The sequence below is a fragment of the Labrus mixtus genome, chromosome 8 (genome assembly GCF_963584025.1).
Source record: "Labrus mixtus chromosome 8, fLabMix1.1, whole genome shotgun sequence".
In the NCBI taxonomy this organism is placed as follows: domain Eukaryota; kingdom Metazoa; phylum Chordata; class Actinopteri; order Labriformes; family Labridae; genus Labrus; species Labrus mixtus.
The window spans coordinates 15,417,500-15,443,653 of NC_083619.1; the positions used below are offsets into that span (position 1 = coordinate 15,417,500).

At 40.6% G+C, this 26,154-nt stretch overlaps 4 protein-coding genes and 1 long non-coding RNA gene across 6 annotated transcripts; 2 read left to right on the forward strand and 3 right to left on the reverse strand.

Moving 5' to 3' along the window:
- Positions 1–259: 259 nt before the first annotated feature.
- otol1a (otolin 1a) lies at positions 260–3,349 on the reverse strand. The gene is made up of 5 exons (XM_061044623.1): positions 3,018–3,349; positions 1,955–2,424; positions 1,794–1,883; positions 1,575–1,646; positions 260–1,297 (listed from the first exon to the last, which is right to left on the reverse strand). The coding sequence occupies exons 2-5, from the start codon at positions 2,400–2,402 to the stop codon at positions 420–422; spliced, it is 1,488 nt and encodes a 495-aa protein (XP_060900606.1). The 5' UTR covers positions 2,403–2,424; positions 3,018–3,349; the 3' UTR covers positions 260–419.
- Positions 3,350–5,568: 2,219 nt separating this feature from the next.
- Positions 5,569–15,140, forward strand: ppm1la (protein phosphatase, Mg2+/Mn2+ dependent, 1La). Of its 2 annotated transcripts, XM_061044636.1 has the most exons (5): positions 5,569–5,695; positions 6,976–7,309; positions 11,154–11,328; positions 12,432–12,593; positions 12,910–15,140. In XM_061044636.1, exons 2-5 carry the CDS (start codon positions 7,082–7,084, stop codon positions 13,260–13,262), a joined length of 918 nt encoding a protein of 305 aa, XP_060900619.1. In that variant the 5' UTR covers positions 5,569–5,695; positions 6,976–7,081; the 3' UTR covers positions 13,263–15,140. The 2 variants fall into 2 exon arrangements, with proteins under 2 accessions (XP_060900619.1, XP_060900618.1); XM_061044635.1 differs by lacking the exon at positions 5,569–5,695 and having other exon boundaries at positions 6,238–7,309.
- On the reverse strand, positions 14,185–16,350 carry LOC132979112 (uncharacterized). The gene is made up of 2 exons (XR_009674021.1): positions 15,814–16,350; positions 14,185–15,624 (listed from the first exon to the last, which is right to left on the reverse strand). It is a non-coding gene; the product is annotated as an uncharacterized LOC132979112 (long non-coding RNA).
- A 1,221-nt stretch (positions 16,351–17,571) lies between these two features.
- arl14 (ADP-ribosylation factor-like 14) lies at positions 17,572–18,481 on the forward strand. Its single transcript, XM_061044637.1, has one exon. It carries the CDS (start codon positions 17,767–17,769, stop codon positions 18,367–18,369), a length of 603 nt encoding a protein of 200 aa, XP_060900620.1. The 5' UTR covers positions 17,572–17,766; the 3' UTR covers positions 18,370–18,481.
- Positions 18,482–21,228: 2,747 nt separating this feature from the next.
- On the reverse strand, positions 21,229–25,074 carry LOC132979114 (zona pellucida sperm-binding protein 3-like). The gene is made up of 8 exons (XM_061044639.1): positions 24,588–25,074; positions 24,341–24,456; positions 24,099–24,202; positions 23,783–23,957; positions 23,535–23,652; positions 23,378–23,463; positions 22,927–23,192; positions 21,229–21,577 (listed from the first exon to the last, which is right to left on the reverse strand). The coding sequence occupies exons 1-8, from the start codon at positions 24,978–24,980 to the stop codon at positions 21,471–21,473; spliced, it is 1,365 nt and encodes a 454-aa protein (XP_060900622.1). The 5' UTR covers positions 24,981–25,074; the 3' UTR covers positions 21,229–21,470.
- Between the last annotated feature and the right edge of the window lie 1,080 nt (positions 25,075–26,154).

Sequence of the window (26,154 nt, forward strand, 5' to 3'; positions counted from 1 at the left end):
ATTTACTTTCATTACCTTTTTTTTAAAAAAATAAAAAAATGATGTCTCTGTACTGATTCAAACAATACTCTTCTCATAACGAAACTTGGGCACCTTACACCCTCTAGTGGGAACCTAATGCAATCATGGATTATTTTACCTAAATTGTTGCCTCACAGACACAGTTTGTCTATTGTATTCCGATTGTAATAACTAATAGCGTATAAATGATTTTGGTTCTGCTTCTACATAAATAAAACTCAAGGGTGATGAATTTCATGCAAAGTCAATTTTAATGGCCTCATCCATCTACAAATACAGCAAGGAAAGCAGAATGTTTGGTTTGACAAGCATGACACTAGCTAGCAGAAATGAGCTGTATCACATTAATCTGGCAGAGCAGTGCAACAGACTTAAGGAAATTACAATAAGAGCTACAGTTACATGTTTTCCACAGCAGGAGGTTTGTTCTTCAAGTCTGGATAAAGCAGGAAGCCAGAAAAGGTGCTGTCGTCCTCGTTGCTGGAGTACACCCCATTCCAGTCTCTGAGCGTCTCGAGCCATATCTGGTCGCCTTCGTTTAGCTGCAGCAGTGCCAGGTTCGATGCCTGATCGATGTCCTGGCCGTACAGGGAGTCCCGAGTCCGCAACTTCCGTATCCCATTCACCACTAGGGCAGCACGTACAGGCCGGTTTCGTACGGTGATGTGGTAGCTGAATAAGTAGACCCCTGGGTAGGTGACATTGAACTTACTAAGTACGGGGTCCCAGTGCCCCTCCCCATTATAAAAAACCTTGTCAAACTTCACAGGCAGGCTGGGTGGAGGGAAGGACCTGCTGGGGAACAAGCCGACACTGAACGCAGAGCGAACCTGCTCCACGCTCTCCCCTGGCGAACCTTTAGGGCCCCGAGGCCCACGCCCTCCTTTAGGCCCCTTCTCCCCCCTCTGCCCCGCCATCCCCCTCCCTCCTGGAGGTCCTCTTGCACCAGTTTCCCCCTTCCCTCCAGGGGGCCCGGGTTCCCCTCTTGTACCTTTTGCACCGTTAGTTCCATTAACGCCTGCGGGCCCCAACCCACCCCTTGGACCAGGGGGCCCACGCTCACCTACATCCCCTTTCTCGCCTGGTAAACGCTCGCCTGAGAATCCCTGTTCCCCTCTCTGACCCTTTGTTCCAGCTACCCCAGGGGGACCCATAGGCCCCTCTCGCCCGGTGCTGCCCTTGGTCCCATTCAGGCCAGGCTCTCCTTTTTCTCCCGGGTCCCCTTTCAGACCACTGAAGCCACGTTCACCTTTCTCTCCTCTGGGGCCCTGATCACCTGTATTATGAAAAAAAAATTTCACATAGGCAGACATTTTTACTTAGAGTAAAGCATATATATACATATAAATATACATATATTTTACAAACATTTAAAGGGTGTATTTATAGCTTATTCAATCTTATCTCTGTCTGTATCGTTCAACATCTTTGAGATAAGCTTCACATATTAGTTTAGTTCAGTTTATTTTTTTACTTGTATGATATGGTGTCGAAGAAAATGCAGACTCTTAACAGAAAGGTTTCTTCCGAAGTTCTCATAAAAGACTACACACCCCTCTCTCCTGGTTTTCCTGGGATCCCAGGGGTACCAGGGACACCCATTGGTCCTTGAGCTCCTTTTTCACCTGTGGTAGTTTTGATAAATAAAGTGTAGAGAGTGACATCCAAAACTAACTTGTACAAAAACAGTGTTTGCAAAAAAGTAAGGAGGCAGAGAGGGAGACAAATTGGCCCACAATCAGAAACTGTCCTCCTGTCAAGCCCGGCTGTACCTATGTCGCCAATGAGTCCATTGGCTCCAGGTAGTCCTGCTGATCCTGGAGGTCCTCGGGGCCCTGTTTCCCCCTTACCTCCTGCTAACCCTTGAAAAAAAAAGAAGTATAAAGCAGGATATATTTCACAATACAAAAGCTGAAATGATAATCCTTCTTACCAAGAGGGCCCCTCTCTCCTGGTGGTCCTGGTAACCCTCTCTCTCCCATAGGCCCTGCAGGGCCTCTCTCAGGAGGACAGCACTCACAGGAGTTGAAGAAGCATTCGTTGTAGTCGAGGGTGAAGTTTCCAGGGCTGTTACCTGGGGGTGCTATGGGATCAGTGGGGAAATCAGTGGGGTAAGTGTCACTGGAGTAGGTGGTGCTATCTGTAGGGGACAGGGAGTAGGCATCCATCATAACCTCAGTTGTCTCATCTGTGTGCACACTGGAAGGGGACATGGTAGTGGTGGTTGTCCGCCTAAATCCTCCACCTCCACCTCCGCTTCCAGCCCGAGGGGGCTTCTTGGTGCTTTGAGGTCTGGGCCAGCGTGTGGTTCTGGCGCTGGAGGTCATCATGGCCATCAGAACCACAAGGAGAGACAATAAGACTAGACGAGAGGATGGCATGCTGAGGGCTTGACACCAAATTCTGTATGAAAGACAGAAGAGATTACAGTTGCCTTGTTAATATGATCAGCAGTATTTTTGAAAGTTACATATAGCCCCTTTAAATTGACACTTTATAAATAATATAACCTGCTGAGTAAGGTATTTGACCTTCTCTTATGTAAAGTGTTTAGAAATAACATTTGTTATTTGTATTGTTGCTAGACATCTGAAATAGAGAATACAAATATCATGAATCAGTAAACCAATTTTCCTTATTTAGCCTTAAATACCTACAAAAGTGAATCTCCAGACATCCTAAATAAGAAGCAGGTAAAAACTGTACTCTTTGAAATATCCATTACAGTGACCTAACATTAAAAAACCAATGAGCAAGTACTTTGCAAAACTGTCAAAACACCCTAATTTGCAACGGGCTCAACAGAACCTGACTCATTGGTGTCTGCCTCGACTGGATGCGTTAAGACAGATGAAAGACGGACAGAGATGTTGGGAAGAAAAAACAAGATTGATAGAGAAAGACAGACAGACAGACAGACAGGCAGGCAGGCAGGCAGGCAGGCAGGCAGACAGACAGACAGACAGACAGATACAACAGCATTATGTCAATCTAACCTGCTGATGAAGATGGTGTTGACTCTTCATTCCATCTCCTCCAGCTAGTGATGGATGGAGGCTTCCCTGTCCTTATATTGCCCTGTTAGCCCAATTTCTGCACCTTTAAGTCATCACTAGAACAAGGGAGAGAAAACACAGGGGGTTATTAGGAGGTAGGTGGGCTGGCAGGCACAGATTACATGACTCCTGAGGGATATGAAATAAAGCAGCCGGTATACAATGCAAGACTTTATTCTTTGTGATTGGGGGATATGATTCCAGGTTACAACACACCCACTAAAGTGGTGTTGCTTTGTACACAAACAGCAGGACTATAAAATTACGCACAAAGATACACGTGTACATACGCGACCAGTGTAGAAACACGAGCTCACACATTGTTAGTGATGAATAACATCTCATATAAGAGTTACAGAGTACAAACCCCTTGTAGTGACCACACCACCTGGCAGAGGCTCAAAGTAGTAAATGTAGCACTGTAAACCCGGTGGGAGAGGGATTAATATCCAAAAACAGAAGCTTTGATCTAAACATTGACTTCCTTGATCTAACCAAGCTTAAAGGGCCCAGTGAAACCTCCAAGAAACCAAAGTACCTGGCCCCTCTGAACTAAACTTTATACATCTCAATAGTTTCAGGTGTTGACATTTACTCTGAATTCTTGATTTCTTGTTGGCTTCTTAATCTGATGAGGAGCAATATGATAGTGTGGGTGGCAAAATAATAAATGACGAACTCAGTGTCCTTATATATGCTAGGCATATTTCCATAAATTTAGCTTAACAATAAACATGTTTTATTCTGTTCATTGTACTGTGAATACCCGCAAACCACTGGATTCATTTTGACTAATTTCCTGAAGCTATGGCACTCACCCATCGTAAGTTACATTAAAAAGTAAAATACTCACAGACCTCTAAAGAAACATCAACATACCTTTGTGTGATGAGTAACTTATAGTCCTTAGTTGAGTTCAAAGTCAACAACGGTGACATTAGATCTCAACCAGCTTTTGACTTGGTTAGGAAAAGTTCCAATCCAATACACCCTTCTACTGGAAAGAGCTGCAAAATAAACTGAAGCCATACACCCCAATTCGTCTACAGGGGTTTCTTCTTATCCAAGAAAGTTCAACTTAATTAAATCTGAGATAATTTTTGTGACTCTCTTGTTATACTTTTGAAAAAGGGTTAAGGATCAAGAAACAAATATTTACCATTAACTAGTTTATTATTAGTATGAGTAGAAGAGGCACATTGGCTCTTATATTACAAAGCACATTTTATTGATATCTTCTTTCTAAGGCCATTTAGTGAGTTCCCTTGATAACCTCCTAATTACTACTTACTGATATAAAATAAAGACATTGTTGCAGGCCTACATAAATCACAGTCTTAATAAGCTGTGCACAGTACAGGTTCAACAAGGTGGTTAAGCACCACAAGAATAGTTATTCTTCATTTAAAAATACTATCTTCTCTCCTCTAACAACCCGCAGAGCGACAAGATGTAGAAGTGTCTTAAAACTCTACGTTTTTCAAACTCATATTTCTGTGAGTTAAGTTTTTCAAAACCAGATTTTTTTAATTCACTAGTAGAATATGGTCATGCATAGAAAGGTATTACTTAATGCTTTAAAAATTACCAATGAAAATCCCAATATTCTGCTTATACGGATATAATGGTGAATATGTGTAACCCAACATAGATAGTATCCAACTTTTTCACTTAATGACTTTTATGTGTGATGGAAGTTTTGTTTTTAATGAATATGCCTTGTTGTTATGTCCTATTTGTGTATGTTGTTTTCAGGTTTCTCCTGGAAACCAATCTTTTAATCTTAAATTGACTGTCTGACTGGTGAACACACCGCATCAGTTGATTGTAAATGATGGTTGGAAGTGTATCATACCAGAGAGTAACTAGGGGGCAGTGTTGGGTCAATGAAATAACTGCGGCTCACCACTGTACATTAAAGTGTACAGTTACTAGAGCAAACTTTTCAATACATTAATGGATCAAAGGTGCATTACAGGTGCGGTTCACACTTAGTATGCTCACTTTCAAGGACATAAATGCACACTGTGTATTTTATCAAATTCACACTTAGTTCTGCAGTTCAACCTTGCAAGTGCAAACTATCACATGCAAACTTATGAGTGCTTATAAGCGTACTTTCAAGTGCACCACACTTTCAAATAAAAAAGTGTGATTTTCAAATGCACACTTTGAAATGCAAACTGTCAAGTCAACACCTTGTATGTGCTTTCTTGCACACGTTTAAATGGACACTTTGAAGTGCTTTGGTATGCACTTCAAGTGCATGCTGATAATTGCACACTCTCATTCACATTTACAAGTGCATGCTTAAAATTAAACAATTACAAGTCCATTAGTGCAGATTTCAAGTGCACATTAACAAGTGAACACTTAAGTGAACACTAATAGGACATATAAGTACACACTTACAAGTGCATCTTCTCAAGGGTGCATCTTATAGTGGTATACACCTTCAGCTGTACACTTTGAGTTGCGCACTTACAAGTGCACAGTTTCAAGTGCACACACATACTGTACAGGAACAGCAGCAACTACTGCAGCGTTGGCAACAGAAGAACAGAAGCTCATAGCTGCGAGCCATCACACTGCAGTTTCTTCAGGAAATTCACATTCTGGTTTGTTAACCAAAATTATTATTGTGTAATGAAATGTATATTTACTTTTAAATGTTGTTGCATAGTATTACAGTTTTTGATGTTTGTGTGAATGCATTATTCTGTTCCTTGTAAAGAGTCACTACAGCCTTAAAATTTCTGTTGATGAATGTGAGATAATGTGAAGTGACATTTTCACTTATGACTGTTTTTACTTTATTGGTTGATTGTTAACAATATTCAAACACTTAGACATAACATTTATATGATGAGATATGTTTAAATACAAATAATCAAAAAATTATGATCATAGAATAAAATGATCCGTGACAGATTCATTAAGGAAACAGTTCAGAGCAGAAGGAAATATCGACACTGATTGGTTACAAGTTTTATACGCTTATGAAGATATTTTCATTTTACAGTAGATGACATCATGATCTGATTCCGCAGCCCCCGTCATTGGTTAATAAATGTTTGGCATGTCCGTCATATGTGTTTGCGGATGCGCACTCTTGTCAATAAGCTAACGTTAAGATGGACACTATCGCAATTCACTCCCGTGAAAGACTTTCAAAATAAAAGCCAGAGTTGAAAAACATCGGTCTAGGTCTACTGCTCATGTTAATTGTATGCTTTTATTAAGAACACCTCAGTTCGCTTCCGGTCTTATGCTCACTCTCGCTTGGTGGTTTCACGAAGCTGCAACAATGGAGGCGTGTGTGTGAAAAATGTAGCGTTAACACGGAGACGGAAGACACAGAATATCAAAGAGAAGAAACGGGGTCAGAAGCAGAGGAAAAAAGGAGGACGCCGCCAAGTCATATCGTCGACTCTCGCCCTCCTCCTGTGACTTCCATGTCTCTCTCCGGGGTGGGTCTAACCCAAAAAACTCGATATACAACAATGGGCTTTGGGAGCTCGGGCGGACTCGGAGAATCCTCCTGCAGCTGTTTAGAGAGCCGAGGATAGGACCGAGACATCGGACCGAGTCGATGAGGGTGTCCTGTCCGCTTTTGTACTGCGTCTCTCGGCCCCGGTGTCTAGAAGCGATTTATTCACTGAGCATAAATGCGGTCGTAGTGGGGAAAACAGGTCGTTTAAATGTTGATATTCAGTCTTTGCTAAACATAGTGGCAGTGAATCGATTTCTTTGTAATTTCGCTGAGTGGATGAAGTGAATTGTACAACAAAAAAAAAAAGGGGGGGAGTCGGGCTGCAGTTTGGTCTCGTGTGATGATAGGAGACACAATGACGCTCTTGTCTCTACTGGGTCGGATCATGCGTTATTTTCTCCTCAGGCCTGAGACATTGTTCCTACTGTGTATAAGTCTGGCGCTGTGGAGCTATTTCTTCCACACCGACGAGGTGAAAACCATCGTCAAGTCCAGCCGGGACGCCGTGAAGATGGTGAAGGGGAAGGTGGCGGAGATGATGCAGAATGATCGGCTCGGAGGCCTCAGTATCCTGGACGCAGAGTTCTCCAAAACCTGGCAGTTCAGGAACAACAACGTGGCCGTGTACTCCATCCAGGGCAGGAGGGATCACATGGAGGACCGCTTCGAGGTGCTCACAGACATCTCCAACAAGAGCCACCCGTCCATATTCGGGATATTTGACGGTCACGGTGGGGAGGTAAGTTGGGACTGGAGGGAGGGGGGGGAGGTTACACAGGGGTGGGGGGTGGTGGTGGTGGTGAAATCTTTCAGACTAAGGAAAGGTGGTAAAGGGTGTGCTGCTGCACGTGAAGTTATATCATGGAGTCAGAGGTGCAGAGATCCAATCACCCATTAACGGGGATGACACAACTTAAAATTGTTTAAATGCATCAAATTTAAACAAGAAATATTGATTTAGAATATTGTAAAACTTAATAAAAATAAAAAAAAATAGATAGGACAGTGCAACTAGAAACACCACAAGCACCACATGAGTCTTGTTTAAACCCTCCTCCATCAGTGTTTTCTTTTGTGTGAGCACCTCCACCACCCTTCAGGGAGTTCACGTGGGCCTCATCTCAATGAATTGTGTGTGCAGGGTAAGTGATGTTTGTGCAGGTTTTGTCTTTACTCTACCCCCTAAGTCTTTAAGGGTCATGCAGTAATTCCTCATGGCTGCTTTTAGTCAATGTGTGCCGGACGCCACCTGTCACACCATTAACACCATTCCTATCACCCCAGAGGTTCCAGTGTATTTTAGTTTCAGAGCCCAGTTTCTGTTTCACACAGCTTTAGCTGGTATTGTATCTATAATTTGAAATATGTATTAAAATTAGAAGGAAAACAATTTGGTCTCAATCAAGAGCCTTACAAATACAGAAAACAGGGAGAAGGAGTGAATTGGTCCACCACAATATCACATTAGAGACACAGTTGATGTGTTTCAAAGTTTGGGATTTTATTAAATGATTTCTTCCATTTTTTTCTAGGTTTTGTAGGTTTTCATTACCAGAGAAGATCTATCAGGCTTAAGTAAAGGTAGTTCATGAAGATGATCCAACTCAAGATGTTTTTCAATTTGAGTAGTTGTATTTAACTTAACAAACATTCATTTATGTGTTTCAATCCAAACACACATTTGAAGTATCTTTTTGGAAAAGCACATTTTCATTTTTACTTACTCAGTGTTTTATTTGTAAAGTGCTGACTATGAGAAATTGGTTTAGGATCAGAAGATAAATAAAGTACAGTTTATCTCGTTTAGAGAGCAAGCTTAGTTTGCTGAATTTTGGCGGAACAGAAAGGATACAGTTTTCACAAAAACATTTGAACATGGTTAAATCAATTTAATATTTGACAACCAATGGATTACTAAATTAACTGAAATCAGTTTATGTACAGTGCTGCTGTCACAGTCGGGAGCTCTGTCTCTCAAACCAAATGATCTCCTGCTGCTTTAACATCAAGCCTGTGTGTCTGGCATGAAATACATGCACATATTGTTTCATTTGATTAGAGAAAAGAGCAAGAAACAAGAGAACTTGCATTTCATTTTTAAAAAGATCAGCATGCACAAGTTGTGATTTGGTTGTTTTTTTAGAGAGGGAGGACAAACAGAGTTAGTTGGGGGTTGTTTACCGCTCTGGATCTCGTTTTCTATTCCTGTCCTATAAACAAATATTTATCCTTCCTGTCTGTCCTGACGTCTCACTCTTTCTTCTTCACGTTCTCTCCTGCAGTCTTTGCTCCCTTTGCTCCCTTTCAGGTCTATACCGTGATGCAAACGTGTACTTATATGTGTATGCTTGTTCATTCAATTACAATATTATCTTTTACTTGTACTCTATTTGCATCCTTTGGTGTTTTAGTTGTAACGGGGTTGGACCGATAAAGACAGGGTCACTCTGACATCAACCTTAACCTGAGATATAAAAAAACACAGTACCTACTGTCTATAAGCTTTAAATAACTGCAAAATCAGAGAGTTGATATATAGGAAAGGAGTCTAATATTTGAAGTAATCTGGTATGGCTACATCTATCATCTAAGACCCTCAATACTAAGGATGGTGAGGAACATTAGCATGGAAATCTATTTTATGATGTTGCCAAACCAAATATGGGCACAAAAAAGTTGTTTTCTCTGGCAGTGCAGGGTGTTCTGGTCTTTAATGCTCCGAAACTTCTCATACACCTCCCTTTTATTGATATTTTTTTCTCATGGAGAAAGCGAGCTTCGGCCCAGAATGATAAAAGTGGCAAACCACTGCTCTTCTTTTAACATGATTTACTGAGAACATTTGCTGTGGAAGCAGGAACTTTGACAGGCTTTCACACTTCTTTGCGGTGTAAAATTAAATTTATAGTCACACACTGACTCAAATGGCAACATTCACTCATAAAATCCTCTGACACTGAAATATTTGAGTCATTTATAGACTCAGGCTTTGGCATTTTCAGCTTTTACCACTAATGGAAATTTATACTTGAAGCCTTTTCCCCTGATCAAGGCTCTCTGAGTACTTCTCTCACCAATTAAATAAATGAACGGGTACACTTGAACGGCAAACAGGAAGAGAGAGAGGGAGCAAGAGAGAGGGGGGAGAGAGAGAGGGAGCGAGAAAGAGGGGGGAGGGGCAGCAGAGAGAGGTGGCTTCACTGCAGTGGTCATTATAAATATTATAATCTCTTAACATAAAACTAAATCAAAGTGGTTTTAATTTCTCATTCATTTCAACTGATTCATTTCATGAAAACACATTTGTTCTTTAGTTGCACATGAATTAATTGCTCTGCTTTGTAGCTCTATTTTGACAGTTTTAACCAAAACAGAAATGCATTATCTTTGCTATGACAAATTCTAGTACGGTAGAGTCGAAAAATCAGAATAAAATTCACATGACTCCAACCGAGGACTCTTGCTGCAGAGCTGCTATAGCGCATCAGTTCATCATAAAGCAAAACATGGAGGCATGCAAAATGAATGGCTCATTTCTAACGGATTCTCTCTCTGAGACTGTCTCTCTTGGAAATGTAGATGGTTCACAGTTTTCAGCTTTTGGATTTGATTTGACAGCTTTCAAGCATAATAAGAAAATCCTGGCAGAGAAAGTGAGTGAAGCAGCAGATAAGTTAGGGCGGGCGGAGCAGGAGGGAGAGGAGGAGTTTGTTCAATAATTCAGCACAGAGGACGTGCTGTATAAAAGTCAGAGCTGTATGGACCATATATTACATCAAATATAAACAACCTCACAATGTGATTTATCCTGTCCAGAGGATCCAAATTGCAGATGATTATTCTGGGAAATGTGCTGAAATGTGTATGTATTAACTTTGCTTTCAGCTTTATGAATACCACCAGTGTTTTCCTATTTAGTTGGCTAGAAAATAAAGGCACCTAAGACCCATCACTGAGGCAGCCGTAAACAAGACACTTTGACAAACACTATACAGATGTGCACACCTTTTAAAGCTAGGACCAGTAGGATTGAGACAAAATATGGTTTCAACTATATAAAGGTTTCCCTAACTTGTGTGATGCTATTAAAATCCCTGGTGTCAAATATTGATATTTTAATGAATAAAAAAAAACAGGTGCTCAGATTTCCCTGTCAGTTAGACTCACCGTGTCACTACTTCATGACTCCTTATGACATGAACAAAAGTGAATTGGCCAGTGAATATGTTGACAGCAGAAAAAAGACGGGAATAATGTCGGAGCAGTGAAAAGAATAAAATGATGAAGAGTGATAATAGTTGAATTGGAGAACAATTAGCAGTGAATGAATACGTTAATGCTGCAATTTTTGTATTCTACAGTTAGTCAGATATCACGATGGGTCATTATATGATTGTCTTGCAATTTATCAATTGTCACAGAATTGCTGTATCGTGATTTTAATGTTGGCTGTGTATCAGGTCTCACATTCTACAATTCATTTAGGATATGCATTGTGTTGTGAGTAACCATGCAGGCCCCCCCAATTGACACCAGAATGATCCCTGTACATATCTTCCTCTCTGTCTCCCTCCCTGTCTCAGGCTGCAGCTGACTATGTGAAAGCCCACCTGCCTGACTCACTGAAGCAGCAGCTGCAGGGCTTTGAGAGAGAAAAGAGAGAGAGCACTCTGTCTTATGCCAACATCCTCGAGCAACGCATCCTGACTGTGGATCGTGAGATGCTGGACAAGCTCTCTGCCAACCATGATGAAGCAGGTCGGGGGGGGGAGTGAATATATATATATATATATGTGTGTGTGTTGTTGGGAACATACAGTATATGGCTCTATTGTGTGTAATTCGTTTGGTAACATCCCAATAGTAGTGGGATGGTTGTGGCTCAGAGGTAGAGTGGGTTGCCTTAATTGGAAGGTCTGTGTTTCAATCCCTAGCTCTCCTTGTCCTTATATGGGATTAGTAGTATCCTTAGGGAAGAAACTGTACCTCACATTGCTCCTTACACTGTATGAATTAGTGGGAATAATGAGTTCATTAGTGGCCTTGCATGGCACTAGATAATTGTATGAATGTAAGAAAGGGTGAATGTGACATGTAGTTTAAAAGTGCATTCAGTAATCAGGAGACTTGAAAGGCTTTGTGTAAGTGCAGTCAATTTACTATTTACTAAAAGTAGACTAATTGTGGTCTCTCTATAGGACTTGTGTTTTGTGCTTGTGCATGTTTTACTTTTTTACAGGTCAACACGATTTTCAACTAAGTCTGTGTGTCACGTTTTAAATGTTAAAAGTTATCCCAGGTTACTGTACTTAACTTTCAGCCCTGGGGATAAACGTTGATCCTTATGAATCACAGTATTTTTTTTATAAAGTCATGCATCAAAACCAGGCCTGTAGTGGCAGAGATTGTCATACCAGATCACATTTTTCATCATGGAGGGAGATGTATCTTCTGTAACATAACAACTTCTGTATCATCTTACCCTTGTATAAACTGGATGCTGGATAGCCTAGTGGTTATGTCTTGCTTCCATGGCTGTGGCTTTGAGTCCGACCTCGACCCATTCCTTCATGTCATCCCCCACTCTCTCCTCCCATCATTTCCTGTCTCTCTTCATCTGTCCTATCTGATAAAAGCAAAAAGGTGTAAAAAATAAAAAAACGTAATTAACCAATTAGAGTTCATATTTACGGAACATTCACTTTCTTTCTCTTACTTTCTTGTCATTAGCTGTCATAAGTAACGCTGTTTTTTGTGTTATAGATAATCATGCAACCACATTTGTAACAGGATTGAGAGGCATTTAAAGGTGCAGTCTTCTCAGCTGTTTCCTCTTATTTTTGCCTTTCTCTTAAATTTAGGAACAACATGTCTTGTAGCGCTGCTGTCGGACAGGGAACTCACCGTGGCTAATGTTGGAGACTCTCGGGGCGTGCTGTGTGACAAAGATGGGAACGCTGTTGCACTATCACATGACCACAAGCCTTATCAGCTCAAAGAGAGGAAGAGGATCAAGAGGGCAGGTACATGATCAAAGAAACAACCCTTTTATATGATACATGTACTAAATGATCTGAATTGAGTCTTATCTGGTTAACTTCAGGGCCCTTGGTTGCCATCTGGTGGTCTATGAAGGAATAGCATTGTGTAAAAAAAGAACACATGGACAGATATCCCAAATTCATTCAGTGTTTTAATAATCCTAGATTTTTATAGCACTTTGTAATACAGAGATTTTAGTGCTTATTTGGGATTTAAAGAAGTATGAATACAAATAGTTCTAAAAATATTTTTCTCTCATAGATTAACCAAATTTAACTTGTATTCTTTATTTTCTAGGAGGTTTCATCAGTTTTAATGGATCCTGGAGAGTCCAGGGAATCCTAGCAATGTCTCGCTCTCTTGGAGACTACCCACTGAAGAACCTCAACGTTGTCATCCCAGACCCTGACATAATGACCTTTGACCTCGATAAACTTCAGCCAGAGTTCATGATCCTGGCTTCAGACGGCCTGTGGGACGCTTTCAGCAACGAGGAGGCGGTCCGCTTCGTCCGTGAGCGTCTCGACGAGCCTCACTTTGGCGCCAAGAGCATCGTCCTGCAGTCGTTTTACCGTGGTTGCCCTGACAACATCACTGTCATGGTGGTGAAATTTAAAAGTGGAGCCGGGGGGAGTAGCAAGGCAGGGTAGTAGACCAGGGTCAGATTTAGAGTGAATATTAATGTATAGTGTGTGTATATCTGATATCAGATATATATCTAATTGAAACAAGGGCATTTTAACTCAATGCATGTCTCATGAAAATCTTCATAGTGTCAAATACATCAAAATACTAAGACAACAGAGGAGATGAATGAAATGAGGACAGACGTCAAACAGTGGGTTTCCTCTGAACCAGCACACATTAGACTGTGATTGATTTACTACTGTTTACTATACATGCACATGAATGGTACAGCTCCACTGGAGGCTTCCGCAGAGGAGGCTTAAACTAGTGCCTACTCAACAATGACTGTGCATCTGCAGGAAGCTACTTAAATTGTATGTGCAAGAAAAAACAACAACCTGCCTGCTACATTTTGGGAATTCTCTCAAGTAATGGATGTGTCTGATATAGTATTGAGCTGAATCATTTTGATAATTGTGAACAGACTCCAGTGGATCCATACCTTAATAATCTATGTTAAAGTGATGCTACAACTAAAATCTGACTTTTGAGCAATATTATAAGTGGTGGTGACAATGCATCCTAAGAGCAAGCACTATAAGAGAAACAATGCAAAAGCCTTTAACCTACTTCAAACTTGTTAATTCAAATCATCTATGTCCTGAGTATGTTCAAAATAAGTTTTTTTTTGCCAAAGTAAGGCTGAATGCAACCAGTTAAATGTACATACTCTGTTTTATTTTTGTACAATTAGTACAGTACAATTAGGTGAATGTTTTTTAAAGTTTGGGTGTAACTTCAATAAGCTAAAAATGTAAATCCTTGAGTAAGCATAAAGTTTGTTCTTTGGGCAAGCCAGCAGGGAACCCAAAAGAGATCTGATGAGTTTCTGTTGAAATTTCCACTTTTCTTTTCTACTGTAGAGATAGGTTACTATTGAAGTCCTTTGTTGCTATTTTTAGAAATGGCACCAAACTACATCTAGTAATGTTCTTGCCTTTTAGCTGCAAAAGGTTCCTTGTGTGTGCAGAAGGGAAGTGATGCTCAAAGGTGAGATTTTGGACAAAGTTCTACTTTAACATATAACACATACACACAAACGCACTAACAGGTATGAAGAAATGCACTTTTTAGGAGTTTATTTTTTGGAATTGTAAATTATTACATATCATTCAATGTAAACTCTACATCCTCTGTAATACAGGAGGGTTTTCATGTATGCTGAACATGATGTTCATTTCTTTGTTCTGCAAGTTTATTGAGCTTATGTAGACTGCTCGAATCAAAGTACTCATAAACGACAACTATCAGGGCATGTGCTTGGGCTTATCCATGTTCATTTTGTAAGCTATCTTTTCATAGGACTCTGGTGACTTTTGACAATGGAAGCACAGAGCTGAAGCAGACACCCACACCTCCAAGGGAAAATAAAAGAGGACCCAACTTGAACTGTACAGCAGCAGTCTGTATGCTAGTAACTCGATATACAATACGCTTGTAAAGCAATACAGCTGGTGTCAGACAGCAACAACCTGTCAGAGAGAACTCAGTAAACCTGACTTGATTTACTACTGTTTTATGTTGAACTACTTTTCACCACTGTGTTTCAAGATCTTTGAATCAGTTAACAGAAGCCTTTTTTTTATTTAACATGTTCGGCCTACCTAATGCCTTACTGGTTTTCTTTATTTTTGAAGAGTCTTGTGTGTTGCCAGGACAAACGGTATATTGTTTTGGTTTTTTCCTTCTCTACATGAGCGGAAGTTTACAACACATTCGATACGCTTTAATCTGAATATGAGTTCATAACTCAGACAAGATGAGCTGATGCTCAGTGTAAAAAAAAACCAATGTAAATAAACTGTATGTAAACTACAAGTATTAAACAAATTCATCTTAAATGTGTCTGTTTTTATTATCTTACAGGCCTGACGTTCCTAACATGGCCTTTATTATCTGTGCACTAAATCAGTTAAATCCCTACAAGTTCTAACAGTTTAGTTTGCAGTAACTTGCTCAAGGGTACAACAGAAGAAGATGCACAGCAATATGTAATTGTCCTTTCTTCTGCTTTTATAATCTCGAATCTGATTGAGTTAATCACTCAATCAATGGCGACATAAAATGGGTTGGTGAGTGAGATGAGAGTGAAGTTAGGGGAAAACACATGACGTCTACTGAATGTTTGCGGGATGCCTCTGTTGAACCACAAATAGTTACCCGTGCCTACGTTGAAACTGAACCCCGCTGCAGCCGTCAGGAGGGAGCGCGGACAGCTCGGAAGCGCTCGACGATGTCAAATAGTGTGACAGGCTGCACCAGGTGGAGAGACCAGAATAGCTCGGTCATGGACTCATCCAGACCCGCGTTGCAACAGACAGGCGTCTAATAACCATAAAGACAGGTGCGTCAGACTACACAGTTGCGGGAAGTCTTTGCCCCATTTGTCTTGGATTTGACACTTTATAAGTAAGACAAGTGCGCACAGCCAGGCACAGTAGAAGAAACTTGTCGTTAAGCCAACTCAGACAGAAGCAATAGTTATACAATTTTGATTGTTTTTTTTTTTTTTACCATTGGCTTCTCTAAACAGCTAATTTCATTCAAAGTTACAACATGGGACAACAAGGATCCAAACCCTCCGTAGAAGCGCGTGTGATTTTCCACCGCGACGGCGCAGAAGACTTGTGTCTGAAGACGGACGCGTGTTCCACTCCAGCTTCAGTTGTCCGTATTCAGAAAAAGGTGAACAGTCAACTTCACTCTTCCAGTCGTTCTCTGGAAAAGTCAACACCCCACTCCTGGTCCCAAAGCCGCCGTGACTCCGGGGGGCTGGTGTACGTCATGGATAATCCGACTGGTGGCGTGTGGGTGAAGCCGGAAGAGAAATGGACCAGATCATGAAACAAAAATCAAATCTTCAAGTGAAATGCAAATTAATTCCTCGATGGAATTAAGTCAAGGCCACCTTGACTGAAAGCTTTCCTTGAGCTTTGACGTGTCAGTGCAGCAGGATGTCTTGGGTTCTTGTGCCCGAGTTGCGCATCCATTGCGCATTTTCAGTGCATAGTGCAGGTTCAAATCGTCTCAGCGGCATGGAGGCGGGCTGGACTGATAATTGAAATTTATTGATTAAGTCTATAGACAATGATCCATTCAGTCAGACTTTGGGAGAGGAAGATCATGAAGATGAAGTCGTGTGTCACGCGCACCGGGATGATGTGTTTTCTTTGGAAAATATTTTTTTTCAACATGTTTTAGAGCTAATATGTATGTGTTAGTAAGAATACATACTCCAACCTTTTATAACAAATGTGGAGTAGTCAAAATGGGAGCTTTGGTATAGTCAGTACGAGGAGCTATTTTGGGTGCAAACTAATTTTGATACCATCTGCTATGTAAATGAATCTGGATTGTCAGTTATCTTCGGCTAACTGTGTCAAGATGCACCCTTAATGACTGGCAAACCTTTATTTATTTTCCTTCCTTTTTATTTGACTTTATAATCATTGTTAGTTTTTTCCTTTTATGCCAACCACAACACAAATAAATGTAAAAATAAATATATTTTTTTATTGATAACAGAGGGAATATGAATGAGTGAAAGTCGAAGTCGACTCAACTCAAGATTTATGACTTTTTTTTTATATTTGTCCAGAATGTCTCTGAAAAGCTGGTTGGTATAGCAGCATAAAGTTTGGATTTATTTATGAAGAGCCCTGGAAACCATGAGAATGTCTGCTGAAAGTGATGGAGTACAAGAGTTCAAATGTACGTGAGAGTTCAAATGTCTGTCTTGAGGGAGTCACAGAGGGATGTGTGGACTGTTTGAAATGTATGTTGACATTAATACTTTCAAAACGGTGTTATTTTTTCATTTGGTGGCTGTGTAGAGGAGGTTAATGGTGGTTCAGCTATAATAAACTGCAATATTTTCATTGGCAAGTGAAGTCTGGATGTTGTGCCTTATTTTGACCTCGATGATTGTCACTAACTTAACTAGCACTGATGCAGTTTGGGAAACGAAAAGTGATGTTTACCTGAATATGCGTTCAGAAATGTTTTGTTTATGCAAATGTATTACTTGATGACAACATGCAATGCACATAGAACAATGGTCCTGTTTTATTAAACAACTATTGTATTGCACCCTAATTCTTTGTGACATAGACGTGTGGTTTAAGTTTTAAAAAAAAGAATAATAATTAAAAAAGAGTATGATTATGAGTTGGGATAAACTTTGGTAACCCCTGCATGACAAGAACATGACCTTATCATTGCATGCATCAGGGAGGGAAAATGTGGTGTCTATAGGGTCTATAACTTAATAATCTCCTCTGGTTGGTACAAACTTTGCCCCCTGGAGTGGAGCCTTATCAGTGAGAGGGTTACAGTCAGCTTGTAGCTAATGGCTCATCTATTCAATTCCGGGCCACACACTAAGCAAACACTGCGCCAAAGGGGTTGTGTTAGAGAAATATGTGCCTCTCCCTAGTCAACTGACTGTCTTTAGCTCTCCAAATCACCATGGGACTTCGAGGATCTAAACTCCCAGAAGCCCATATTCCACTCCTGGGCCTGGACAATGCAGGGAAATCGACTCTGCTCTACAAATTGAAACACAACGCGTGTGTCAGCACCGTCCCCACCATCGGCTTCAACGTTGAAATGTTCGAGGCCAGAAAAAACCGGAGGAACATCGCAGTAACCGTGTGGGACGTCGGTGGCCAGGGCAAGATGCGCGAGCACTGGAAGAGTTTCCACCCGGACGCAGCAGCTGTCGTGTTTGTTGTAGACAGCTCGGACAGGGCGCGCCTGGAGGAGGCGCGCAGGGAGCTGGAGATCACCCTGAGGAGCGAGCAGTTGAGGGGACGTCCGCTCATTCTTATCGCCAACAAACAGGACGTTAACGGCGCATTGACCGTCACTGAGATTAAGGACACGTTTCACCTGAGGAGGATCTGCTCGGACCGGGATTGGTTCGTGCAGCCTTGTTCCGCATCGACGGGATTTGGAGTTGAAGAGGCCTTCAGGCGCGTAGTGCAACTGGCCAAACCATCAGACTCTGGGGCGATGAAGGAAAACATCAAGGACACAGTGCACTACCTTAAAGCTAGTCGAAGACATTGATTGTATTTGTCTGAAATGTTGTTTTCAAACAACTGACTAACTGAAACATGATTTTGTGATTCGTTTGATCTAATTTATTACTGCTTTAAACAATAAATCATATTCTAAGGGATCAGACCTTTTCATTGGGCCTAAGCCTATACATTTCTCGCATGTACCAGTTTGAACTAAATCTATTGTAGCCAACCACTCTTAAGGATACCATGGAACAAGCACTATGCTATTAGTGTGTATTAGAACAACTGCGAAGTAACACAAAAGCACAATATGTTGTTGTGGAAGTGAATTGTATGCTTTACAGGTCATATGCATATCTTCTTTCAATTATTAGACCGAACCTGATGATCTCACATAGCTGAGGGCGCTGACAGTAAATCCTCAGGTTTTGAGAGGCTCTCATATAGTATCAATATGAGCGAGATAATAACAAAGCAAAGAGGTTTAGGAGATGAAAAAAATACTGCTGTGGTGTTTAAAAAAATAATTTGGCTGGCCTTTTTCCCCTCTGGTGATAACATATGAATTAATATCATCTGGAGTAAAAAGAAAAAACTTTATACAATGCCTGTAGTTGTTGACATAAGGTTAATATATAGTTTTTTCCTTTACAATAATCATCCAGAAGTGTAGTGCTAAGTGTTGAGAAGTTCTGACTTTAAAAAAGAAATCCTGGTGGAGTAAAGACCAAACGTGCTGGATAATTAACGTAGCCAAAGGTTTATTTTTCACGACCTGGCAACCCACTATAATTGAAAGGTTTCGTTATCAGGGAAGCATTGTTTTAGATGATAGGCAAAATCTTTAACAAAAAGTTCTAACAAGAAATTAAAGGCACACTTAAACATATCTTGGAAACGGTGCATTACGGGTGGGGGTTGGGGGTGGTGGGGCATAAATACCTTGCACCGAGGTACCAAGAGTTTTTCAAGGCAATTACCAGACAGATTCATGTTTCCACTGTAAATGACATCAAATACAAACTCGAATGTCCAATCTTTAGGGAGTGGGACCCAGATGAATCCAGTCGACTTGTCATGTCGCTTGTCCCACATATAACCTGCCTCTATCATCCCGCACGGTTTCCTCATATGTCGGCAGGCGTTTGCTCTCCTCGTATGAGGGAAGATGAGCAGCAGGACCCATGGATCCTTCCGGCGTGCAGCTCTCCACCAGCGGCTCCTGTGATGTTGCGGCAGCCGGATTCCCGCTATACGGAGGGGTGAGCTGCCTGGACCGTGAACACAACACTCGCTGGACAAAGTATCCCAAGGCGAAGAGAAGCAGCAGAATAAGCACCCCGGAAAGTTTCCGGGTGACCATGGCGATGTTGTAGTATGTCTTGTCCACGAACTGTTTGCAACAGGTTACGGCGTTAGTGTCGTTCCCTAACACGCAGCACGCTTGGTCATCCCGACAAATGTCCCGTCCGCATTTTTGGATGGAATAAACCACGGTGCGAGCAAGAAAGTAGGCAGTGAACAAGGTCAGGGTTTTGCAAATGTAAAAAGACATTTCTGATGCGTTTTTAAAAGTGGTGAAATGATCCAGTGAATCGATGGTAAAGCTTGGGAAACTGGGTGGAACGAGACCTGTCACTTGTGGATAATACGCTGAAGGATGCGTTTGTCGACACGCTGACGCATCATGTAGCCCGCTGAACAAATGGATTTACTGAAAAACTTTCAGCATCAAAACAATCCAATAGGTCCAAAGATACTATGGTACTAAACAATTCACACATCGTAGCTAAGATTTTAGTTCTCCAGATAGCTTGTGTTCCTGCAACATATGTTAAAAAGCTTGACTCACGAGACTAGTGTGCACCTGATTTATTATGCACTTAGCCGCTATTTCTGATGACGTGCTGCTGATCGTACAAATAGACTTACAATGTCTTATTGATCTGACATTGAAGTAAACGGGCGCCCAGGAAATCGACCACTCGCGTCGGAGGAAGAAGTAACACATGATCAATTGGGACTGTGGGAGGGGACACTACGCCAGCAAAGTCACTGTGGGTGTTTCAGGACCGTGGACAGCGACCAACACGCACAATGAGAACAATGATGGGCGCTGTCCGAGGTTCTGACACAACTAAAATAAAAATAAATTAGTAAATGTTTCAACTGGCAAGAGCACCACGGATTTCCATTTTAAATATTAATACTCGTGTACATTAAGGGGTCAGGGCTATCCTTAAAAGGCTTCCAATGGTTTTGTAGAAGTCCATTTAGTGTATGATGCTGTAAGTGCAAAGCACTGCGCATGTCCAAAGGTTTCTGTCTAAATTATTTTTTAAAGAAAAGTACTTCTTAACACACAGTACCTGCTAAAAGGCAGTTTAATTTGTAATTATTGTAATTGATGAACATTTAGGCTACATCAATTTTCTTCAAAGTTATAATTTTCTAAAAAAAAAAAAAAAAAAAAAAAAAAAAAGTCTTATTCTACAGAGCTGTGCCTTGGTTTGCATCAAATACCCTCTCAGTGATTAATCAATAAAGTAACAACAAAATGAGTTGGTTGCGGGTATTAATGGAGGAGAGTGCTCGCTGATAGCATTACTGCTGTTCTCAACTGTTCAAAATAGCTTGTGATGTATGATGAATGAATCTCTGCTAAAAGGCTGCATTTTGTGTTGTGTTAAAATACACAAACACACAACACAGCCTCATATTATCACATTATTGTTGTTTAGACCCAATGACCTTGAGTGCTTCAAAACCAATGCTAATTAAATTGTCGTCTGTGGGTGTATCAAGTTCTTAGCTTGAGTGCTCATTTACTGGATTTTGTAAAGACTAGATATCATATAACTGAGAAAATTGTATGTACACTTGTTTTGGAAAGATAATAAACTGCACATGAAAATGTATATTTATTGGGGAAAATGTGTTGACATGTATACAGAAAATATAAGAACTTCACAGTAGTTTATGGAAATGTTCGCACAGTAAGTTCACAGGAAAACATTTAGTTTCAAATGAGGTCATATTTTAAGTGAGTAGCATAGAAATCCAAGATGTCAGTTTACATCAACATGGCAAAAAGGAATTGTGTTCTTTCATCTCTAAACAGTCTCTACAGTGCAATCAGGAGTCTCAGGAGTTCCTGTTCTGTGGGGAAATGGATGTTTTGGAATCTGTTGGCCTTGTGTCAGTTTTACTGGTTTGCAGGACAGTTATGGGACCCATCTTGACAGTTTGCTCTGTAGAAGAAATTGTCTTATTCAAAACTCTCAGTTTCAATTAGTAATTTATCACAAAGAGATTTCTAGTACTTACATATATATATATATATGACTTAAAGGGATACTTCACCCATTTGCATTAAGCTTCGTATCATTAGTAACCTGGTAGTATTTTTGAATGGTCGTGCATCCCGCCCTCATTTTCCCCTGAGATGAGAAATCTTTGTATCAAGTCTGAAAAAGAACTTCCGATGACGCAAAATGACGATTTTTGTGTCACTGGAAGCTGTTGCGGTTAGCAGGGTGAAACTACAACGCTATTTCCTCATATTTTCGACCACTGAAGCTACAGACCAATCACAGATCAGTGGGTGGGAACTCACTCCCAGAAACGAAACTTAACGTACGCCATATTGCTTGGAAGCTATGCTAACAGGCTCTATGGAGAAAGCTGATAATGGCGAAAAATTATAAATATAGTGGTGAGACGGCTGCTGCCGACAGGCCGGTCTTGTGTTTTGGCTTCTGCTGCGGCCGCTGGGCGCTGGCCGCCGCGTGCATCAACCGCCTCGCGCCTATGTTGCTATATTGCCACTGCCAGATCGGCAGCAGAGACATGATGCCTGCCTGTCGGTGGCGGTGAGGACGAGGAGCCCGGGGAGCCCAGCGGACTGGTAGTGTTGGTGCTCTCACTGTTTGCCTATGGACATAGACATAGAGTCTGTTTTCTGCCAGGAATTTCCAAGATCAATTCTGGAAGAAATCTCTGAATCAGTTGAGGAAATGGTCTCATGTGTTGAAGTAAATATGTCTGTAAATGGTTTTATTATTATATTTCTACTGCTATACTGTATATTTTGGAGAAACTGTATCGATCGAATTTCCCTCTGGGATTAATAAAGTATTTCTGATTCTGAACTAGAGGACCTTAGTGGGAGTGGCCTGCGGTGCTGTGCATTCTGGGATTTGGTGTCTTTCATCAACATAAGCCAAAAAGACACTTTCTGCCTTTTCATGGCCAAGAAGGCACCAACTTCAAAATTTATTTCACATTTCTACTACATATATGACCCAACGGGTCAACTCAACGGGTGAAGTATCCCTTTAAGAGTTTTAGTGACGACATTCGGATTTTTAATGGTTTGTAATAAATTGTAATTCCAGATAATAATTAAAGAAAAACAGAGTAGCTGATAAACAGGTCAACAAATACACAAGTAAAAAAATAAAGAATTCAAGCGTTACAGTGCAGTGTCCTGTTTTAAATTAGAAGTTTGATCTGTATATATAAATATAGCCATAAAGTTAGTTTAAAATGTACAAGAGTAAAACGAGTATGAGGTAAATGTAATTCATGTTGCGCTCACCTGCTTGGTACTCTGCTTCTCTTTTCATTAGCCCAGCAGAGGTCTGCTGAGGTTTGTTGTGTCTGCTCTGTTGCATTCCTGGACGAAAGTGTGCGGCCAGGTGGTGTTCCTGTTTATGCTGGACTGAACTGTCCTGTGGAGACATGGGGGGCCAGGCTTTGGTGCTGGTGGTAGCTGTAAGAGGCTCTGTGGATGGAGGTTCCTCAACTGGATGGGCGATATCACAGCTTCTACAAACCTCGTCGTTCCCATCAACAGACCGCCAACTGAATAAGATGACAATTCTCAAAATTAGTGGAAGTCACTACTGGAAAAAAAAGGACATACTTGTTGGATCTCAGAGTTATACATATAGACAACAGGACATTTTACAAATGAGGTGACATAATGCGACACTAGTGAGAGAACTCACAATGTTGGTTACATAATATCTGCATCATCGGTATAATACCTGTTCTCAATGAAAGAGCAGGCCCTATTCCAAGAACTGACAGGTAACCCGACTGGAACGGCCTCCACCCAACAGGTTATGTAGATCTTTGGGAGAGAGTTTTATGTTAAATATTTTGAACAGGAAATAGAAAGACAAAGCAGAGAAATTAACCAACCTGATTGCTATTCTCATTGTAGAACATGAATGCATCGAGCTGAAATCTCAGCATGTTGTCTTCAAGTCTTGGTAGAAAATGGGATTTGGAGTTTGTCAGGTAAGCATCAGCAAGACATCTGAGAAGGTAGCAAACAAGGCACATATATGTAAATGAATCAATTTGAAAATAAAACAAATACAGCTGAAGGGTTTTCTCCCCTTCCGTTTTTTTTAAAATTTTTTTAAAGATTTGGTTTTGAAGCTCACCCGTGACGCTCAACAAAGTCGTATCGTATAATCTCAGTATCAGGAGTTGGTGTGGCGACACAGTGGTCCACATAAACACGCAGAGGAATGTGGTTACGGATAAAAGCAGAAACTTGGAAATGAATGGGGTCACCCACGAAGTAGGAAAACGATCCTCTTTTAAACTGCCAATCATCTGACGTAGCGGGATGAAAATTAGAAGGACAAACACTCAGAGAGATCATTCTAAAATCATCACAAAAGCTACAGCTTTACATGAATATGAGGATGAGTGAGATATGAAATAAATGCTGTAGCAATACCATCCTCTTATTACCAGTCATGAGTAGCAGATTAAAGTCTATCTGATCCTCTGCTGAGGCCCTGGAGACAAAAGGAACCCAGGAGGGATGCAGGGAAACACCAGCCACTGCATACTTCCTGAAAAAACAAAGCAACAATTCAAGTTTGCGTAAATGTTGAAGAGGGTATGACAGAATTAAATCATATTTGAAAAAAACCCAAAACATTTCTGACATGTGATAATGCATTAATAAACGTATTTAAAAATCAACTTACTTTTCATAATGACATTCAACTGGAATAGTTGCTTCACCCAGTCTAAGCAAACCATCATGAGACGGTTCAGGTGAGTAGACCAGTATGTTAGAATAAATGATCTTCTCCTTTGTTGACTGAAAAACAATTCAACTGTTTTTGAGAATATAACAAGAAAAGACCTAACCCTGGTCCAAGTTAGTGAGCACCTGACACAGGTTGGAAAAATAAATCAAATAATTCCAGTCCAAAGTGTATGACTACTTACTGAGAGTTTAGTACCACAGTCCATGAGTTTAGTCCGGATGATGAATTCGGCTTCTCCCGATGGCTCTGCTCCACACGAACTCCCTTCACTCACTGAATCTGAGCCAAGGTGCAGGTGTCTACCCTCTACCTGAAGGCCTGTATCAAACATGTCTGCCTGCACCAATACCTCCATGGAGTCCGGGTAACAGTTGACCATAACAGGCCGAGGTCGAGCGCTCTGCTCCGTTTTGAGATCCGTGTGTTTAGTCGGAATTTTTCCATGACTGCTGCCTCGTATATGAGAGTTCGTTGAGCCTCCTTGGCTATTAGCTAAGTGACTTTCTGTAAGTGTGGAAACTGAGATAAGGAAGATAATCCCCCAAAATATATTTCTTTGAAAGTTTCGGTCCATTCTTAGCCTCGGATGGGTTATGACGGACTGTCGTGTCTAACACCCTCTGAAGAAATCACCGCAGCTGTAATTAATTTTCGGTGATTTTGAGCTTTCAAACACACCTGGGCGAAAGGATTTAAACGATTCAAGCAATGTGTCACAGACGTAATACTTGTATAGTGATTTCAAACGTGTTTCAAGGACGCTGTTAATCATTTCTACTTCAGCTTATCAATTAAACATCTGGAAATATAGGCCTACATAGGCTACTATTTTGGTTGTGTGGTCCTCGGGCTAGCTGTAAACTAAATGCTTTAAGCTATATATTCCACTAGGTGGCAGTACATGTGCAAAAGTAATTTCAGTTTTTGAACCCGTGACATCATTTGTATCTACTGTGACAGAATTGAATATGGAAAATAATTTAATTCGAAATATTAATTCGTGATTGTTCGTTAATGTATGTAGGCGGCAATGTTTACGGTATACAATTCTGTTTTTTCCCTTAAGTATTAAAAGCAGCATCAACATATCATTTAGGAGATGTGTAAGCATTACAATTTGATTAGGACTGTATGTTTTTCTGTAGCCTACGTATAAAAGCAAGGTAAGAAATTCTCGAGGTTCAGAAACATACAAATATTTCCTTCCGAGTAATGACTTTCAGGCTGCCCCTTTCACACAAAGCGAGATTTTAGAGCTATTAAGCACGGAAATAAATCAGTTTTATTTTTATGTATGTATGTATGTAAAAAAAAAAATGCTGGAATGAGCCCTGCAGACAAAATGCAGCCAAGAACAAAGATTGTAGTACAAAAAACATGACTTCTCATGAGATATGAATGGAGAAATCCAACTAACAATTTAACTCAATTAAACTTTAGATCATATCACTGTTTCTGTAAGACTTCACTAAATTATCTAATGTTGGCTAATTCTTAGTAATCAGTCAATAGAACTCCCCTGAATTAACATTTTCCAGTCTATATTCATCAGCCCCTCAACCTCTCAAACCAAACCAACACTATGTATACTGTAGTGTAAATGTTTTCAAGTAAGGCTTCTTGTCTTTTTATCAATACTTTGTTTTTCTCTATTTTGGTGGTCATTGTGGAAAAACTAACAGCAGTTAAAGAAATAGGTTGTGTCCATAGAAGGGTCATATCTTCCTGACTCTGAACCCCCTTTTCAG

What these genes read in the sequence shown, in the direction of transcription:
- arl14 (XM_061044637.1), top strand. Translation starts at nt 17,767, where the DNA reads ATGGGACTTCGAGGATCTAAACTCCCAGAAGCCCATATTCCACTCCTG.
- LOC132979114 (XM_061044639.1), bottom strand. Translation starts at nt 24,980, where the DNA reads ATGGACCGAAACTTTCAAAGAAATATATTTTGGGGGATTATCTTCCTT. An exon ending in GTTGAATGTCATTATGAAAA is followed by an intron (nt 24,203 to 24,340) that starts GTAAGTTGATTT and finishes TTGTTTTTTCAG; the next exon opens with GAAGTATGCAGTGGCTGGTG. An exon ending in GACTTTGTTGAGCGTCACGG is followed by an intron (nt 23,653 to 23,782) that starts GTGAGCTTCAAA and finishes CTACCTTCTCAG; the next exon opens with ATGTCTTGCTGATGCTTACC.
- ppm1la (XM_061044635.1), top strand. Translation starts at nt 6,911, where the DNA reads ATGATAGGAGACACAATGACGCTCTTGTCTCTACTGGGTCGGATCATG. An exon ending in TTGACGGTCACGGTGGGGAG is followed by an intron (nt 7,310 to 11,153) that starts GTAAGTTGGGAC and finishes TCCCTGTCTCAG; the next exon opens with GCTGCAGCTGACTATGTGAA. An exon ending in GAAGAGGATCAAGAGGGCAG is followed by an intron (nt 12,594 to 12,909) that starts GTACATGATCAA and finishes TTTATTTTCTAG; the next exon opens with GAGGTTTCATCAGTTTTAAT.
- otol1a (XM_061044623.1), bottom strand. Translation starts at nt 2,402, where the DNA reads ATGCCATCCTCTCGTCTAGTCTTATTGTCTCTCCTTGTGGTTCTGATG. An exon ending in TGGACTCATTGGCGACATAG is followed by an intron (nt 1,647 to 1,793) that starts GTACAGCCGGGC and finishes AAACTACCACAG; the next exon opens with GTGAAAAAGGAGCTCAAGGA. An exon ending in AGGAAAACCAGGAGAGAGGG is followed by an intron (nt 1,298 to 1,574) that starts GTGTGTAGTCTT and finishes TTCATAATACAG; the next exon opens with GTGATCAGGGCCCCAGAGGA.